The sequence below is a fragment of the Pangasianodon hypophthalmus genome, chromosome 9, assembly GCF_027358585.1.
Source record: "Pangasianodon hypophthalmus isolate fPanHyp1 chromosome 9, fPanHyp1.pri, whole genome shotgun sequence".
NCBI classification, from domain to species: Eukaryota; Metazoa; Chordata; class Actinopteri; order Siluriformes; family Pangasiidae; genus Pangasianodon; species Pangasianodon hypophthalmus.
This window is the reverse complement of record NC_069718.1, coordinates 20,450,927-20,470,823: the sequence shown is the minus strand read 5'-3', so window position 1 is coordinate 20,470,823 and position 19,897 is coordinate 20,450,927. Positions and strand designations below refer to the sequence as shown.

The following is a 19,897-nucleotide window of genomic DNA, read 5'->3' as shown; positions in this document are numbered from 1 at the left end:
GAATACATCACTAAGCAAAGTTATATTTTGTCATTATGTTATAATCAATAGTTTAATAGCACAGATGATTTACACTTTCACTAAATATTGTGCCTTTATACATGCCATGTGGCTTTTTATGAAGCCTCGTCCCATATACAGTATAGTACATAACCTGCTCTATTCAATTGTAATGAATGTTTTTAATTACAGTGTATTTAAGTCAATAGGATCCTAAATAAGAACAAGATGGAGCTGGACAGTTTTTATTTCAATTCCAGTCTATAGAGCAGGAACAACCTTACACTGAATCTCTAACAACTATACTGAATATTCCCCTGATCACTGGGTAACATACACACATTCACAACACTTTCCTGTATCATGAAAAGAATAAGAGAATATTTTCATATTATTCTGATGCCAAAGCTGACAAGGACTATTAAAAACACACAACAGTTTTTTAAATTAAGCCTTTACGACTTGTTATCATGATGTTAACATTAAACGGTACTGTTCTCATATTGTTGTCATTCCCAAAGCACCTAAATCCTATTTTTTTTTATCCCCTGCAAACAATGCAGTTTTTGCCTTCTCTATCTTATTCTGGCCAAGCGAAACTAGCATGTGGAACAAATCTTAAACACACACCAGGATCTATAACTCCCAGTCCAAACCACAAAAGATCATACGTATCACATGGGAAATGACTGTTTACTCCATATGGGTTCTAGAAAAATATTTTATTAATTCACTCTCTCTGTCTACAGCCTATATATCAAAGGAGATTTATCTATCAACTCCTATCCAGTGCTTTGATGCCTGCTCTTAGTGAGCTAGCCCATGCTGTCAATATTTCACAAACAGCATGATGTTCCACTTCAAAACCTAATAACACAATAACACAATAATGAAATTCAGACACAGACCAGATCAGATCTGTCTCTCTAATCACCATTACTGAAACTCTGTGCAGATAGTGCTTATAGAAATGAGAGACAGAGAGATACACACTGTAAATTATATTCCAACAAGGCCCCAAATGCCCATTCCGCCATTTTTATTTTATTTAAGTGGTTAAACCGATTTCTTGACCCCACCCCCAGAGATACTAGATCTCTCAACACTCACAAATATTTGTGGGATAAATCAATCATTTGGAAGAATTTATGAATATTTGGAATGTCATAGCAACAACATACCTGCTGACATGTCATGAAATCTTAGACTGTAATTCAATAAAAGAGGATATTTGGAAGAAGGCCTATTTTATACAAAAACCAATTTAGAAACAGTAGTTGCAGACATTTAGTCAGACACTTGTGTTATAACACATACTGCTGTCTTTTGAAGAAAAAAAAAAATACAGTTTATGAGCTTTTATGATGCTGTGTTGCTTCTAGATGTCCTTCAGGATCCCACCACTGGAGGGCAGCATTGAGCTCTGCACGGAAATACAGGTCTCCAGTGTAAAACAGTGGTTTGTGGTTATATTCTACCGAATTTAGACGTTTTGACTTGATTTTTTACGTGTAGAAATGATGGAAAGATGAAAATAGTTTAATCATAAAGTTACCTAAGATAATATGGGGAGTGGTTTCTGCTTGAAAGGCAGTTGTCAGCTGGTAAAGGCAGTTGTACAGCTGCAGGGGAAATGACCTACAACAGAGGAAGTTGGTCAATATGGGAAACTCCACACGCACGCGAAGCAAAACAAGAAGCTCATCACTGCTAGTCTGGCAGCTCGTGCACTGTTTTCCTAGAGCTGTTAAAGTGGAGCTTTGGTTTTAAAACGAAAGAAAAGATTCTTTATTGGAGTGTAAGGCGGTTTGTTGATTTTAAAAAATCATAATAATCGTAATAATAATACTAGGTGTCTTCAGGAGCAGTGTATAGCGCGTGAGTATGAGCTCGAGCGTCACCTCTGAGACGTTAGTGCGGAAGCTGAGCCACTCCACTCTGCACAAACTCTCTGACTTCCTGGATCCACAAGACGCCTGGAAAACTGTCCTGGTAAACATACAGAAAGACACAGGAGAGCCGAGGTACACCCAGTTACACCTCAGGTACAGTATTACTCAAAACTGCACTCACTCTTTGTTTCCAGCTGCTAAAAACAACCCCCTACAGAATTTGTAATGGTTTTAATGGGAACTGTACTGTTTTAATGGAAACTCTAATGGTCCCTGTGGGTCTTCACTGGTCACTTGTTGCCATCTGTATATTGGTGGAATGTTATGTCTAGTGGATACCAATAAGGACCAATAATGGTTTTAATGGTTAGCTGGTTTTGTAATGGTTTGTAATGGTATTTATAGTGGAAACCATTAGAATTTCTGTCATGGTTTCTGTTGTTTTTGTTTTTGTTTTTGTTTTTTTCCATCAGGGCTGAGACATGGACGCTTTCTGGGAAAAGTTGATTCGCTGACACATGACATGTCAAATCAGTCATCATTTTTGAATATTTTTTGAATTCTCCCATGAAAATATTCATATCAGCAACTCAAAAAAGGAAAAATATTATGCTTAGAGATTAGTGTATATATATATATATATATATATATATATATATATATATATATATATATATACCAATACATACATCACAGTAACTCAGTCAACTATGCAACCTTCTGTTACTGCACATTATTTTGCAGAACATCAGATCAAGCGTGATGATGTGTTTTAATTTGCATCTCTGTGGTGTCAGTCATTGGCAATTTTAATTGCAGCATAAAATGCATCAGTGGATCAAAGTGTAAAACCTAAACCTGACCTGATACCAGTCCAGTATTTCAGGTTAATATCTGCCCTGATGATGGCGGCACGGTGGCATGTTTGCATCGCACCTACAGGGTTGGGGGTTCGATTTTCGGTTCCGTCCTGTGTGCATGGAGTTTGTATGTTCTCCCTGTGCTTTGGGGCTTTCCTCAGGGTACTCTGGTTTCCTCCCCTAGTCCAAAGACATGCATTATAGGCTGACTGGCATCTCTAAATTGTCCATAGTGAGTGAATGGGTGTGTGCAGTTGTGCCCTGTGATAGGTTGGCACACTGTCCAGGGTGTCCCCTGCCTTGTGCCCTGAGTCCCTCCAGGCTTCCTGTGACCCTGTGTAGGACAAGCAATACAGAAAATGGATGGATGGATGGATGGATCTGCCCTGATGAGATAGTCAGTATCAGATATCAGACATCTCTCAGTTACACACTCAGCATGAAGTGAACAATGAAAACAAGTACCAGGATAGCACAAGCAACCAAATAACCCATAATATAACTGCAGTTGTGTATTTCGTAAAGAAAATGCTTGCACAGCTTAAGCAAGTCCCTCGCTTTGCTGCTAGTGCATTGCTGTAGGTCAGGGGTGTCCAGTTTTATCCTTAAAGGGTCGATGTGGGTTCAGGTCTTCATTCCAACCAAGCAGAAGTCACATCTGAGTCTATTGAAAGCCAAGGTCAACTGATTAAGCTGGTGGAATCAGGTGTGGCTCCTGTTTGATTGGACTGAAAACCTGCACCCACACTGGCCCTTTGTGGATAAGATCGGACAGCCCTGCTATAGGAGGTTGCAGTAGCATTCTATGTGGTTGGAACGTTGTTGCTACTGTGTAATTTAAGCAAGTCCTCAGTGTTGCTAAGCATTTGCTAAGGTGTTGCTAGGTGGTTGCTATGGTATTCCATGTGGTTGGTAGGTTATTGCTAGGTTGCTTTCAGCCCTGATGGGATACTTAGTCCCAGATCTGACATCCAGCTTCAACAAAGAGGAAGTGAATATTGTAAACCAGCACGAGTTTAAAATGAAACAACAGAGGTCATGTACCATAATAAAGAAAAGCTGGCAGATTTCTCAGGAGTGTAACAGTTTGCAGATTGTTTTCTAATGTTTCTTTTTTCTGTTTGCAGGAGATTTGAGAGGTTGGTGGCCCAAGGTAAAAGTCCTACAGTGGAGTTGTTGTATGATTGGGGTACCACAAACTGCACAGTCGGGGAACTGGTGGATATTCTCATCAGACACAAGCTGCTCGCACCTGCCAGAGTACTACTGCCAGGTCATTTGATTTGTTCAAAATGTAATACCAGAACAACTGCTCTGTGTTGATGATGATGATAATAACAATGGCTAAATATTAAGAACTATTTGATTCCTGGCTCTTATATGTAGGCCTGTGTCGTGGGGCCCATTATTAAGAAACCATGGACAAAAATTGGTTAGATTTTCCCCTTATTTTATTTTTTCTGATTTGTTAAATCCAGGAAATGCATACTTGCATCTGGATACCTCAGTTAACAATAACAAATCTTTTGGGGAGTCTGACTAAACCAGTGAAATTGAAGATAAGCTCCTAAATGTTCTCCACTATTTTTCTATAGAAAAAAAGTCTCTTGACTTATAATATTACTTTATTGTCTCTGATTACCTAGCTACCTAAGATTGTAAAACATACTATTTTATTCCTAGGCTATTAATGTTTATTAGTCATTTTTCTAATAAACCCTGCTCAAACACCACAGCCCAAATATGTTTATGAACTCAGGTTTGTAACTCATAAAAGTGTGAGATCATTGTCACTATGGTCATGTCATAAAATCGTGGTTATTATTGATATGCCCCTGAAATTAGATATAACTCCAGCACCTGTTGCCACACATTGGAGAGAAGTCGAGGATCCACCCACTAAGTATCACCGGGAGCAGACTCAGCTTTGTGCAGTAAGATTAGATAAAGCACAGCTGAAAGAAGAAACCCCTTACGCGTTGCCTGACAGCACCACAGGACCGGAGGAGAATCAAGAGCCTAATGAAGAAGGTATGGTTGTCCACGTGTGTTCAGGTCATGTCGGGATTACAGTACGATACAGATATTAATGTGTACCGGTCCTAATCCGATACTGACATCCTCACAGTGGCTGGTCTGAGTTCATGCTCCTCAGCACAAATATCCCATTATTAGTAGCACATTGTTAGTATTAAGTAGTATTAAGTCCAGTGCCACTGTTTGTTGTAATCACAATATTTCACCATAAAAGACAGGTTTGGGGCTGTATATGCACTCAAACATTTTGAATGGCATTGAAGGGCATTATTAAATGTTAAATATGAAATCAATCATCCATGTAGAAGGCATGTTTTCTTTTATGTGGAGACTGTGGAGGAGACAGCATCATAATCACTGATAATATGTTAGGGACAGAAAATGCAGATAATGTAGGGAACTGAATTTTATATGGCCTGTTGATTTAAAATAAAATTATGAACTCTGTCTACTTAAAGTACCATAGCAGATAACTGCTTGGTCAGCTTATCCATTAAATCATTTTCTTTAGAGAAAGGCACAAACTAACCTAAATATGAATGCAAATTATTAATGATAAATCTTAAAATAGCAAACCAAAAGCAAGTACATTGCATGCAAACATTACAATTTTATTACCTCAGCATTGTTCAGTCACTTTACTGTGCTGGCACACTAAATAAAAAATAAAGGAATATGTGATTTTTGACCTGTTCAGTGACTTCTGCTGCAGTTTAGTTTGTTTTTCACTCCTGCCTAGGCTTCAGGGTTTCTGCTACTGTTGGTTCTAAATATTATTCTACGTCTGGTTCGTTGTGGAAAAAAATAGGGTGTATTGTATCAAGTACTATTTTAAAGGCTAGCGGCCAATTAATATAGGTGCGCCCATATAATCTAATAAAAAAATTTGAAATGATCTCAATTTAATGTGACTAGGATTAGGATGCTTTCTGTGTCCTTGTGACAGTCAGCCTTAATCAGCCTTATTTTGTCATCTGCTTTTATAATATATCATATTGCAATTCACACATTCCTTAAAGGCAAGCACTTGATTTAAAGGTAGTGGTTTAGACATGACTAAAAAGCTGCAGTCCCAAAAGCTCTATAAAAGAAAAATCTGGTGGCATGAATTGTCCACAGGCAATTTTAACAATCTGCACTTGTGTAAGCTTTCCCTGTGTAAATACTGATATATACTAATAACTTAACATACCAATACAAGTAAGTAAATCTGAATATTGCCCTATATTGTGAAGAAATCAAAAACCTTTATTACAATTTTGAGACAAATAAGCAAAAACCACTAAGATTTCACCAATGTTTGCTATTAGACATCAGACTCTGCAATAAAACCTAATCATATTCTCTGAATATATCCTCTGAATCTAGGTTTCTACGCCTTCAGCTATCGGGAGCTGACACAAATCACAGGGAACTGGGATGAACGGCCAGCTTCAGTGGGAGGCAGCAGACTCGGGGAGGGCGGCTTTGGAATCGTTTTCAAGGGTCTGCACAATATCAAGCCTGTGGCAGTAAAGAAACTGAATTTAGTAAGTCGTTGAGTGATGGACGTACATTCACGTGCACATACAATATGCTGGTAATAATAATAAGCAGCACATATGTGAACAGATGTGAACCAGTGTGCAATGTGGTCATTATTCTTGATCTTCTGCTCATAGGTAGATGACCTGTCTCCTGAGGAGCTCAAGTCTCAGTTCAATCAAGAGATTCAAACACTAAAGAGGTGAGATTACAATAAGCAATCTGATCTTCCCTACCCTTCTGTCTGTCTGTGTCAGTCTTTTCCCCTCTGTCTCTGTATCACTGATCTCTCATAATAACTGTAATAGCTTAGTATTTATTATTTAGATATTACATTTGCTAACTGCATACCATATATGATCATATGGTCATTCACTACATAGACGGTGACCCAGTGTCTGTTAGTTTGTCTAGAGCATTTTTCCCTTTCATGGCAATAATGTGTTTCTGTTTTTTGTTTTTTTTGTTTGTTTTTTCAGGTTAAAACATGTGAATCTGGTGAATATGGTTGGTTATTCCTGTGATGGCCAGTATCCATGTTTAGTCTATGCTTACATGTCTAACGGTTCGTTATTGGATCGACTAGCATGTTTGGTATGTCATTAAATATTTTGATCAGCAATTTTATGTCAGGTTTCTATACATAAGATCTCTGACTTTTTTGTCTTTTGGGTGGAAAAATTTCATAATTTGAGGAGGTTTACCACTATGTCACCACACCAGTCAGATGTTTCCAGTGGACATTGATTTAAATGGTTGCACTGAGAACCCCACATCCCAGTCTAAAGCAGTTTGAACCCTTTTTCATAACCTTTTTTTTCAGAATGACGATCCACAAATTCTATTCTATTTGTACATGCAATTGAGTTTAATCCAAACATAGCAAATTAGATATCGTTTACAACCAAGTACCAGTGGCTTTTTAATGTACTTTATATAAAACATTATTGGATAATCCTGTGTGCAGGAGGGAAGCAGTCCTTTGTCCTGGCAGCAGAGGTGTGCTATAGCACTTGGAACAGGCAGAGGCCTTGAATACCTTCACCACCACAACCACATACATCGAGATGTGAAAAGGTACTGAACTTAATTCTTAATTCTGACACATTAGAATAGTGCTGGTCAGCTTTGGACTCAGAATCCATACCTCAATGTTATATAATTACTTATGTGTAGTCATTTTGCATTGTAGTAGTCCTGTTTATTTAACAAAGATGGATTTTTATCATGAGGGTTTAGTTTATGTTCACACTTAGAAAATAATAGGTATGTCACGTTGATCTTATTAATGTTTATTTAGTCCCATAACCAACATTCAAGACATAAATAGCAGTTATTGCTGGGTATGTGAGGAAAACACATAATAAATGCATTAGCTAGCACAATAGCCAAGTGAAAGCTCTAATACGCTGCCCAGTCTCATGTTTTGGTTGCCTGGAAACATTTCTGAGTAGGCTAAAAAGTGGTAGCTTTTACAGAATGTAATAAAATATGGCAAACTAGTTAGCGAGCTAAGTTTGTTCTTTCAGACACAGATGAGTATAGCAATTCCTTCATAGGGGACAACTTGACTATATCTTTTTGTGTCTGAGATCTGACGTAGTATATTGTGTTTGCGTCCACAACAAAAAGTCATGTTGTTGGCCACTGGTTAGCTGTGAGCTGTTGTGTTTTATGTTCACGCTGCACATAAAGGTAAAAGATGGTGCAACAGAAAAGCGTTCACCATATCATTTGGAAATCGCAAGTTCAAATATCAACAATGCAACAGCCATCTGTGGCCGGGAGTCATGAGAGCAAAGTTGCTGTCTGGGTGGGAGGGATGGTATTACTCTCTCTCTTCTGTCAGTCAAATACTAGCCAATCTTGGGCGTCATGTATGCAGAACAGGGCAGATAGCACCTTCCTCCGAGTGTGTTACAGTGCCCTGTGATGCAGCAGTTCGAGGACACTTCACCTGTCTTAGAGTGAGCACGTGTTTGACCTACCCATCCTGGTTGGTAGCTGTCATGTGATGAAGGAGAGCTGACCGATTTGTCCATTCCTGTACCTGCAGGTGTACATGCACACACTGCGCCTTTCTAGTTTAAGAAGATTTTTAGCCCTGTACTCCACCACGAACAGTCCAATTTGTGCATTGCACCCAGTGCAAACATTCACACCTTAAAAGTTGAATCAGTCGAGTTATTTGACTCCCAGCCTCACATAGTTTTCATACTTGGTGTGGACTGCACCTAGGTTCTGTTGGTTTTCTGCCACCTCACCCAGGTTTGATATTTGGTCACACATACCAAACTCTTGATGTACGTGGCTTCAGTTTCTGAGAAAAACTATAAAAATGAATAATAAGAGTGCACTTTAATAAAATAATATGTACAAAATGTGTTTTACTTCTCAGTGGAAATATCTTGTTGGATGAATCCTTCGTTCCCAAGATTTCAGATTTTGGTTTAACGCGTGCATCGGCTAAGCTCTCATGTACGACAGTGATTACTGAGAGAATTGTGGGTACGACAGCTTACATGGCACCAGAGGCCCTGAGAGGAGAGATCACCCCAAAATCAGACGTCTTCAGCTTTGGAGTGGTACGTCAACGCTAAATTCTTAACAGATGGAAACTGGACACTGTAAATTGTGTAATTACAACATGAAAAGGTATAATAGTAACTTTTGGAATAGAAAAGTTTCAAATCAGAAGTGATGGAGGTATAATTCACTTGTAATTGCAAGTAAAACATACAGTCAACACACAACTTTACAGTGAAGAGACATCAGCCAGTGTTTTATAACAAATGAACCAATGAACCATGCACTCAGTACAGTTAGGCCACGGTAAATGTGACATGCTGGTTCTTGCAGGTTCTGCTGGAAATTCTGTCCGGACTCCCTCCTGTTGATGAAAACCGGGACCCAAAACTTCTGGTCAGTCCTGAGCACTGAATGCTGTTCTCATAATATTATTATTACACACTCTCAGCCACATTCATGCACCATTATCACACACTTGATGTCTTTTGCTCTGGTTGAAGCACTATTTCTGTAATGTCACATTTGTTGTCTTCCTCAGATGGAAATGAAGGATGAGATAGAGGATGAGGAGATCACACTGGAGGAGTTTATAGATAAGAAAATGCTGGATTGGGATATGGAGTCTGTGGAAAGGATGTACAGTGTGGCCAGCCAGTGCCTGAGTGAAAGGAAGAACAGGAGACCTCTGATGAAGGAGGTGTGTATTGCAATTTTGATGCATTAAAAAAAAAAACGGGAGCTGAAAATCTCATAGGAGTTACTTTTTAACATTTGACAAGCAAGTGTTATTGGATCAAGAGCCTGGCATGTTGGGGTATGCAAATGCGGGCTATGTAGCAATGGTTTATCAGGGGAAACCAGGCAAGTGTAGTGTGTGTAGGGTTGGTGGTGTTTCCAGTTAGCATATTTAAGTAATCTATTTTTTTAATGAAAGATAATGTTCACGTTTGGTATGTCAGTAAATATTTTGACCAACAGTTTTATGTCAGGTTTCTATAGCTGAGATCTCTGACATTTTTCGTCTTTTGGGAGCTCAGTATTATAATTTGAGGTAGTTTACCGTTATGTCACTACACCAATCATATGTTTCGACATGGCTCAGAGATCAGCTATTATGGACCTGAGCAAACACATCAGTGTGTTCTTTATTAAGCTGTATTCGTCCTTTGGAGCCGTAATATCATTTACCTTACTAAGTCCAGCTGTGCACAGTGTCATTGTGTTAAATGTTGAAGTGTGCTAATAAACAAAAACTGCTTTAGGGCAAAGCACAGCTTTGATAACTGCTACAAATATGTATTAAATGCACAAGCTTTAACAAGACAAGGAGTGCATTAGCACCATATCAACATAATTTGTATAATGTTTCTTGATGCAATACAGTGTCTATATATAAATCTAGGTAACTGAATAGATTTTTTTTTCATTTGTTGAACATTTCTGTGTTGTGGTTTCATCTGCTAGGTGGTGGCTGAGCTGGAGGGATCTTAAATCTTAAGAAAAATCTCACCTAGACCCAACAAGCAGAGCGATGAGAGACTGAACTCATTTGTACTTTATATTTGTTTTTGTTTTTTTTATTGCCCTATTAAAGAAATTCAAACTTCTCAGTAAGTGGTTTGATGTTGTTAAATTAAAGAAGTCACTTGTGATTTAAATATTTTTATTCTTTAAAAAAAACATTACAGAGAAAGCACTCTCAAGACCACCAAACATGAGACATAATTCACTATATAATTCCATTTACATGATTGTTGGCTCGTGCAGATGTTCAACAGTGGTTTATCGCACATTTTTGGCTTATATATATATATATATATATGTATTGTCATGCTAGAAGTTTTCCTGACACGTTGTGCTACATTGTAGGAAGTACACACCAGTGCCTTAGAACAAGCAATAGTAGCAATTAAGTGAGCTAATATTAAACAAATTATTATTGTAAATATTTATTTCAAGTAATTCATTGAATAAAAATTCTAAAGCCAATTCATCTCATCAATTCTTTTTTTCCCTCATCTCTCAGCGTACAGTGTAAGGTTTCACACCAGGCTTATTTGCAGCTTTACTTTCTACCCAGTGAGTCAAGATTTTTACACAACTCTGGGTTAACTGGCTGCTTTTTCTGGCTGTTTTTCACTAAACGGAGCTATATTAGACAGAATGCCAATCTAACCCACGCTACAAACATCAAAACAAGCCCGAATTCTATGCAACTGCATTAAAACGTACATCACTTGCATAGAAAAAAATACCTTTCTTGGCAAACGGGAACATGAGCACGTGACAGTCAGTCATATCAAAAATGATACTTTTATTGTGATATAAAAAGCAATGTCTAACGTTAAAATATCTGTGACCAGAGTTCGTAAATGTGAGCATACAGTGTTTTGTGTTGAATACATCTATAACTTAGGCCTCATGTAAAAATACAAAACTTTTTACAGACATTAAATTTGGAATTTAAAAAACAAAAATGAAAGAAAGAAATGGGTTTCGTGGAGGTCTTTTTGTTCTTGTTCACATTTCAGAGCGTACATGCTCATGCTAAAGTAGTAACCATCCAATAATGTAACAACTCTTACAGCACTCACTGACCTTTGCACAATACATGAGATTTTCAAAATGGTACATTCTACCGAGGTAAATGGCACCTTCCTATAGTGGATTGGGTTATACCAACATTCATGCTGGTGTTTCTAAACATATAAATGTGTGGTATTTACTACTAATGATGCCAGTGTCACATGTATGTTTTATGGTACTGCACTTAGAGTAAGATTTGATTGTGTAGTCCTGGCATTAATACACACTTTTTGTTCACATCACCAAATTTAGTTAGCTACAGAGGTCAAACCACCACATGATTAAGTTCCAATGCGTGCATAGTTCATTATGCATATGCTGCTGTCTTTGCGTTGATTTGGGGACAAAATATACATATGCTTTTTTTTGTTTGTTTGTTTTTTTTTTTTAAAGGTAGATAGCTTTGTGTAAAACAGGCCTCCATTGTTTGGAATGCTCCACTGGAGTACAGGGAAAAGAGGGAATGTGGTCAGATGTATGTTTAATCATCAGCTTCCTCGCCGTCTCCGGGGTGTCGAGTGATCCTGCGATCGCCTCTCCTTCCAGCAGGACCTTTGGGTTTAGCGAACGCCTGTTTGTGCGCATGCTGTTTGGGGTGGACCTCTTCATACAGGAAGTCAGCCGTCAACTCCTCCCCGTTATCAATTTCCATCTGCAGCGGTGAGAAATACAGATAAATTAGGAAAATATATGCCAGCTGATGCTTGTGCAAAAAGTTTTTTATTTATTTATTTATTTCTGGTTAGATGCAACTTACAGGAAAAATATTATTAACCAACCACAATAATATTTTTTAAGTTCTCGTACCTTTTTCTCTACTTCCATCTGCAGTTTGTTCTCCACCATGTCCATGAGAGGATTCTTACAGCTGGAGTAAAGCATCCTCTCTTTAATACTGCAGCTGTAGCCCGGCATCGAGTAAATAAACACTGAAACAGACAAAATGTTATATAGATTTTAATGTCTAGTTACCTCCAGAAGTGAAAAGGAAGAATTGCATCCAGTGATTCCATTTCACTTCCACTGAAAGACGCCAACACACTGATTGTCTAAAAGCAATTGTAGACTGCTATTTATTGATCTAATTTGCATTTGACATTCAATATAATAATATATAAAAAATAATAAATATCATCACTAAAACTACATCTGTCTTTATGCCTGTCTTATTCATAGCCTTACAGCCATTTTTGCAGTTGCGTTTGGTAAACTGGCTCCTTTATATATCTACCGTCATCTTTGCAGAAAGCCTAGACAAGCTTAGAAAGTTCATTAAGAAAACTTTCTACAACAATTTTGGAGGAAAAATATTTAAGTTTTCATAAACTAGAGATATCATGAGAGTTTTAATGATTTTTTTTTTGGCTCAGAATTCAGCCACAGAGTTATCTACCAGGTTTTCTCATACCAACACACATACTCTACACTCCTGGGCAAAAAAAATGGGCCAAGCCCAAAATGGCCAAATATTAAGCTTTTAATGGTCTTAACAACAAATCATTGGTCAGAAAATTAGCAAGAATTAAACAAATAGATAAAGGAACTTAGTATGGGATAGCTTTTCCCTTTGATTTCTTTATATGTTTAAGGCTTGTGGCCCTTGATGGGCTGCGTCGGGTATTACAGATAACCAAATAATCACTAATCTTTTAAGAAAAAAAAAAACATCCCAGAAGATATTTTTGGAAATTTTTGTACACCCAGACGTGTTAGTTTGAATTTTACATCAAACATTTTAATCATTATAATGATTTTACCTTTGTGTATAAGAAGATTATATAAGTGAATTTCCCTGTTTCTAGCTTTTCCCCAAACAAACAGTTCACTGCAGCAAAAGTAAAGGAGCAAATGGTGGCACAGGAGCTCTCAGGAGTGCAACTGTTTAATTCTTGCTCATTTTCTGACCAGTGATTTGTTGTTAAGTCCATTAAAAGCTTAATATTTGCCATTTTGGTCTTGCCCAGGAGTGTATATGCCAGAGTTACAATAACGATACAGCAAGAACATGGACAAAGACATTTACCTATAGACTCCAGGTGGTCTCCCTCATGTGTGTGTTTGTAGAGGAAGAAGTGGTAGCGTGCGGCATCTTTAGGAATCCTCTTGGGTAAATCTTTCAGTTCTGTCAGTTCGGTGTTCGATAACATGATGAGCTCCTTGTCAAAATCAATTTTCTGTTGATGAACAACATACAGACGTAAATCTTTTCAGCCTTTTGACATGTCACCGTCACTGTCTTTGTCACATTTCTATGAACCTTCACATTTCATGAATTCAATCCATCATGGACTTGTATACCTATTGCAGCCACCTTCCTGGTCTCAAAATTACAGACCACGCCCATTACACTGAATGTTTGAGTTAATCCTTTGCAAGTTTTTATATATAAGCGAAGAGTAAAATATTAAAAAATGGAAAGAGAAAGAGAAAGATATTGGACTGGTGTTGTGTAGCATCGTTTTGTATTACATGATGTCCACATAAATGACCTTCATTGAGTAGCATACTGTATATTTCTTCAGTATTAATATACAACATAAAGTATAAAAAAAAGAGAAAAATGTTTTATCAGAAAGCACTTGAGGAATAATTGTTCCCTCATAAGTACACAGAAGCTGTGTGTTTAATTCCTCTGCTTTTCACCCTCTTTCAGCAATTCTCTGGTGATAGTGACACACATCACTATTAATCTATTAATCTAATCACTATTAATTCAGTGTTTTGCTAAATTAATCATCATTTACTGCATTTTTTTTTTGTATTTTCCTTTAGATAATGATGGGCTTGATTGAATGATTGAGTGACTACCATTATATGTGGCAATATAGGCTACACAAGGACTTCAGACCATTGTGTTACAGTTCAAGAATGCTCATCTTACTTCAGTTATTATCTTCCACATCTACACCAGCTGAACCTGAATCAATAGTGTTAACAGTGATGCTTGATACAATGCCTGCATCAGTTCCTGGCTGCTCTACTCAGCTCTTTCAAACCAATACTGTATGCACAGCACCACTTTTTGGGAATATGTGGTGAGTATACCTCAGCCACCTTCACTACTGGTGTAGTTGGCTTACCAGCTGGACGTAGTTCAGCTTCTTGTCCTTGAACTTCTGCAATGCCTGCATGGCTTCCCCATGCAAAGGGAAAGCCACACCCTGCAGCGTCTGCTGCTTGGTGTCCACACTGACGTCAGTCTGCACCTGCACGCAGACAGATTCAGCACAAATGATACATATTTATTGCTTTACTAACTATTTTCAACTAATCTACACACATTAATACGATAAAAAGCATACATAAGCAGCTTTCATCATCATTTCCTGAATGCAGTTGAATACAGGATGTAACCCTGCCCTGAATAATGTCTGTATGAATGAAAGGAATGTCATATTATGCTGTTTCTAACAATAATTGGTGCCATCAGCAGCAAGCCTTTTTATCTGTATAATTGTTCTTGCCAAAACTGTGCTCTTAGATACACCATGAAAAACCATAATCTTCTAGTGCTCCTGTGACCAGTGCAGTATTACTCGCTTCTCATAGTCACTTCCTTTTTTTGCAATTTCTCCTTCTCTGATTGGCTAACTTCAGGAATGAGATATGGTCCAGCTTTTTCAGCGCATTTCCTTATATGGGTATGGCCTTGTGACACACTATTCCCATTGAAAACGAGGAGCTCAGCAGTTACAGCAGAGGGCAAAACAATCTGCTCTTTAAAATAGCATGGGATAATGTAGCACTGAGCCAAAGAATAAAAACCTTAGCTACACTACATATTTTAAAAAGATACTCACCTTTGCAGCAAAGAACATGGTGAGAGGCACGTTCTTACTCAAACCAAATGTGTTTATTCATCAGCTTCTGAAGGTGTCCAAGCATCTTTCTCTCTCTCACTCCAACTAATTTTACATTTACTTTACAGACACTTTTTCTCCAAAGTGACTTACAAATAAGCATGTGAAGGTTAAGGGTCTTAGCAGTGCTGGGACTTTAAATCATAACCAACCATTTACTATGTTTTTTTTTTTAATTATTGTTTTAAATCTAAGACCTAAATGTTTTTCTTGACCTAAATGAATCGTGTGTACCTCGCTGAGCTTCATCTGTCGCAGTTCCTCTTCAGCAGCAGTGAGTGGAAGAGGTGCAGACTGGGACATGAGGTACTTCTTGTAACCACTCAGAGAAATATCATCCTGAGGAAGAACAGTGAAAAGAGCGGGGTTCTTTATCCTGTCTTTCTTTTCCAGGTGTTTGTAAAGATGTAAAGATTTCAAATCCAAAGTTATTTAAATGTGAATTAGATACAGAACTTCTGAACTTCTTCTGAACCCTCTGACTTGGATGTTCTTGTAAAAGTGAATAAATTGTACAGAACAATTTTATAGCAAACCCTGTAATTTTATACAGCAGTATTGTTTCGTCTCCCCTTTACTGTCTGTTCAGGTTTGTTCATGAAAATAGTGCCCTTTCTAGTTTTTTCCCTTTAATAGTTCTGCTGTAGTATCTCATCTCATGATTCAGATTTTGCATTATGATCCAATTCTTTACCAAAAAAATAACCAGCAAAATAATTATAGATTCAGATAGCTGTCTATAGTTTACTGGATTTTGGTACATCTCTAATCTCTATCTACAGATTTAGGAGTGAACTGTCCTTCCTACACTTCAGCTTTAGAGCAAATTACATGCCACTTTTTTTTTTTTTTTGCTCTAGAGTCATAGTTTATCCATGTTAAACTACCAGTACACTACTTTATCACAAAGCAACCTGGCTATGCAAATATCACCTTCCTTATATAACATACATACCTTTACAGTGCCAAATATTTCATCTTTAATGTGCCCACCACCAAACTCCTTCTTCACTGTAGCCCTGGTAGCAGCATAAAGCATTTTATGCCTCACCTGTCAGGACACAAGAATAAACCAAAGTTAAATATTAACCAAATGTAAATATGAATTTTAATCCACACTGTATGAGTTCAGCTACACAATCACAGTGCTGTATTTCAAATTAGAACAACTTACAAAACTTATCACACCTCTTTCTTAATATTTTTATGAATATTTTTATGAATGTATGGGCTGTAACATCATTTTTTATTCTGCAGTGAAACTAGTTCAGTGTTAAGTGAAAATTAACTTTAGTTAAAAAAAAAAAAAGAAGAAGAAACAGCTCTTTGCTTAGGACACAAGTGTGTGGCTGACAAAGAACCGAAACTTCTTGGCAGACACGCTGTAAAAGAACTTAGACAGAACTTGCTGCATAAATAGCCTGCACTGAAAAGAGGCTATACCTTTGGGCTACATACAAGCATCAGGAAACTGGACATCATTAATACAGCACTGAGACAACAACAGAGGAAACCATACATGGCCATTGACCAGTGAAATCAGCTTCCTCTTATTGCTCATTACATTGATCAACATTTCGACTTTTTAAATGAAACAGCAACACTGATCTCAGACCTGTAGACAACTTTCAGAAACATCTATAGCCACACCCAGGATTTTGTTTACAAGTCCAAACCTGTTCCAGTTCTACTGTGGCATGAACATGTTCTGGTCGAAAGCATTCTGCTTTGTGTTACAGATTTGCTGGCTGAACCAGACACTTCACTCAGCCTTTATTATTTAAAAAAAAAAAAAGTCTCTATACAATAACAAAACTCAGAGAGCAATCATAAAGGTAAATAACCTTCAACATACATGAGTCAAGAGAGTACCATCCAGCACAGTTCATTTCCCCAACTATTTAGCACAATACAATCTAATCATATTTTAAAATTCTTACAGGAGAGTGGTCTGGCGACCAGGCGATGAAAACCCACTCGTGTCCTTGACTATTAGTAGAGTCCAGTCTATATAAAACATAGCATGGTAGATCCTTATCAAGAAGAGGGAGAACGAAGGAATTATAGTCTTCCTCCCAGCTCTGAGATGCCCGCTTGGTGTCACCGAGTGCTAGCTGTTCTATAAAGCACAAAAAAACAATAATAATAAAGCTATTGATTTCATCATGATTACATTCAGACCAATGAGGCAATACATTGATGGTAGTTCCTTACTCTACTTCATTATTATGCAAATAAACACACGATTATTTCAAAGACAAGCTGCTGTTCTTGATGTGTTGTTGCCATTTACATTTAGAATAACAGTGGCTATTAACAAAATTGCATACTTACCTTACTATGCTACATAATACCTCAAAACAGGATGATATGGAAATTAGTGCATATTAAAGAATCCTGTAGTACACATTGGACAGTATCATACTATACTGCATTGGATGCAGCCTGCTTAATCAGTTCACTAACTTACAGAGCAGCTATAGGAAAAAATCCATCAGATCAGTCAGATAAGGAAATTAGAACTGAGAAGGAAATTACATCATATCAAAACTCATTGTTTTTTCATGGTGTCACTCTATAGCGTAGCAGTCAACATTAGTACATCGATACACACTACAGCTGCACAACACATCACATGTCACCCCAGTGGAATGTGCCATGCACATATGACAGATACCTGAAATTTAAAAACGGAGCCTTATTACAAAGTACTAAATGTTTTACTGTATACAGTGAGTATCAGATGTTCCAAATGAGTGACACTTCTGTGATAGACTGAATCTCAGCATTCACATGTGACATGGCAAATAACTATGACACATTAATCAGGCATTCCGGTGTAACCCTTGCAATGTTGTGCAATACATGTTGTGATCACAATACGCAGCAAATAATAATGGCAACAGAGTATATTGTACGTTTGTGTATCCATACTGCAAGTGGTTATAATGTCTCCTTACCATCTTTGATCACAATCTTCAGAAGTCTATAATCTCCATTCCTGGCTCTGGCAAATATGTCTTTCACCTCCCCAGAAGCTTAAAGGTAAAACACAAAGAATTAAACAACAAGAAAAAAAAAAGGGGGGGGGGGCAGCAGCAGCATGTGCTCCCTTTTTCAGTGTACGTGGGCCAGATGTTTTTACACATCAGCTGCTGAATTCCACATCTGTATCACATTAAACCTGTCACTCAAAATATGTTTACTTCTCGGAAAGATTTTGTAAACGTGGCACATATTTGCAAAATGACTAAATGTTAAGTTAGAAAAGGACTCAAAATGTTGAAAATGAGGAATGCAACGTGTGTTTAACTGACTATACCATGTTCACATCGAAACTTGATTTGCACATTGCCTTAAGGTTCATCTAAACATGAACGAGAGTACCATCACCACTGTTATTTATGCGTGACCAATAGTTTTAATATTGCTATTAATTTATTGGTTGTTATTTATCTTTTATTTTTTTACTGCAGCATCTGTGAGAGAATGCAAATCTAAGAATTTCATTGTACAAGGATGCTTGTGCATGGGGCAAAGATCTTGAATCTAAGAAATCAATTTAAAAAATCATGTTAGATCCAGCTGCAGACCCAAAAATTCAGGGAAATGAATGCAGAGCAGCTGAAGTAAGGTGCCCCATACTACTGATCTACTAATATATAAATTAGTACACATGTACATACTGGTTAGTAAGGCAGTTTTGATCATAGCCTAGCAGTTAGTTAGTGATCTACATCCCATGGCCTGGTGCAGTGTTGGTTATGATCAGGCAGGTATTTGGGGTGGAAATGAGGCAGCTGTGTGGGCGAAGGCGTTGCCCACTTCCACATCTCTCAGCACAGCAGAAGCCCCTGTTTCCAAACACACATGCTGTTAGCGATCAGCCAGGGCTGGTGGATTGATCAAGCTGTTACCAGCATCACACCTCAATCCTGATCTTCAAACTAGCCTTGAGATCCACTGCAACCAAAGTGAAGAGCAGGTCTTACAGCCAGCTTACCGCTTCTCTCTTACTGTCACAGCTGAGCTACAGCCGAGCGGCCGAGATCTTTCAATCAATCTCACAGAAAACTCCATTCAAAATCTTTCACACGTAAAATACATCACGTGAGACAATAAATGGCACTGCAATATAAGGACATGTACCTTGAATTCCAGTCTGATGGGACATTTTCTCCTTCGATGCGAGCACTTGATATCAGAAGGCGAAAAAAAAAAAACCCAGGAACAAGGAAATAGAACTACAGTCACGTGACCGGCTCCGGTCAGTGGCGTCACTTGTCTTTCCTCCAAGCGTGTTGCAGCAATTGCGCATGTGCAGTGAAACCTTTTTCCGTGGCAAATGTACCACGTGCTTGATTCCCACCAGTGCCAGTGTAAGGCTCAACATTACAGGAAAATGGCTATTTTTTGAAGTCTAATAAGGAGTTTGCTTTTATTATAGCAAATGGATACTTTGGATAAAAAATATATTTATCCCAAATAAATATAGTATAATAAATAGATTATATATAAATATAAATGATAAATATAGTGAACTTATGTTAACATTTATATGTCTGTACTGTTAGCTAAGTGGTGTTTGTTAAGATTTCTCCGGTTACCT

At 37.7% G+C, this 19,897-nt stretch overlaps 2 protein-coding genes across 2 annotated transcripts; one reads left to right on the top strand and one right to left on the bottom strand.

The window, feature by feature from the left end:
* Positions 1 to 1,412: 1,412 nt before the first annotated feature.
* irak4 (interleukin-1 receptor-associated kinase 4) lies at positions 1,413 to 10,456 on the top strand. Its single transcript, XM_026919172.3, has 11 exons — positions 1,413 to 2,045; positions 3,880 to 4,025; positions 4,598 to 4,783; positions 6,158 to 6,318; positions 6,451 to 6,515; positions 6,793 to 6,907; positions 7,281 to 7,390; positions 8,712 to 8,898; positions 9,173 to 9,235; positions 9,381 to 9,539; positions 10,307 to 10,456. Exons 1-11 carry the CDS (start codon positions 1,885 to 1,887, stop codon positions 10,331 to 10,333), a joined length of 1,380 nt encoding a protein of 459 aa, XP_026774973.3. The 5' UTR covers positions 1,413 to 1,884; the 3' UTR covers positions 10,334 to 10,456.
* Positions 10,457 to 11,136: 680 nt separating this feature from the next.
* On the bottom strand, positions 11,137 to 19,593 carry twf1a (twinfilin actin-binding protein 1a). Its single transcript, XM_026919173.3, has 9 exons — positions 19,438 to 19,593; positions 18,249 to 18,326; positions 17,229 to 17,407; positions 16,244 to 16,339; positions 15,523 to 15,627; positions 14,509 to 14,634; positions 13,452 to 13,602; positions 12,236 to 12,357; positions 11,137 to 12,080 (listed from the first exon to the last, which is right to left on the bottom strand). The coding sequence occupies exons 1-9, from the start codon at positions 19,460 to 19,462 to the stop codon at positions 11,910 to 11,912; spliced, it is 1,053 nt and encodes a 350-aa protein (XP_026774974.3). The 5' UTR covers positions 19,463 to 19,593; the 3' UTR covers positions 11,137 to 11,909.
* Between the last annotated feature and the right edge of the window lie 304 nt (positions 19,594 to 19,897).

Excerpts from the sequence above, each read along its gene's own strand:
- twf1a (XM_026919173.3), bottom strand. The coding sequence starts at position 19,462 with ATGTCCCATCAGACTGGAATTCAAG. Across the intron at positions 14,635-15,522 it reads GACAGATGAAGCTCAGCGAG|GTGCAGACTGACGTCAGTGT; the intron begins GTACACACGATT and ends GTCTGCGTGCAG. Across the intron at positions 13,603-14,508 it reads AGCTGAACTACGTCCAGCTG|AAAATTGATTTTGACAAGGA; the intron begins GTAAGCCAACTA and ends GTTCATCAACAG.
- irak4 (XM_026919172.3), top strand. The coding sequence starts at position 1,885 with ATGAGCTCGAGCGTCACCTCTGAGACGTTAGTGCGGAAGCTGAGCCAC. Across the intron at positions 6,319-6,450 it reads CAGTAAAGAAACTGAATTTA|GTAGATGACCTGTCTCCTGA; the intron begins GTAAGTCGTTGA and ends TTCTGCTCATAG. Across the intron at positions 6,516-6,792 it reads GAGATTCAAACACTAAAGAG|GTTAAAACATGTGAATCTGG; the intron begins GTGAGATTACAA and ends TTGTTTTTTCAG.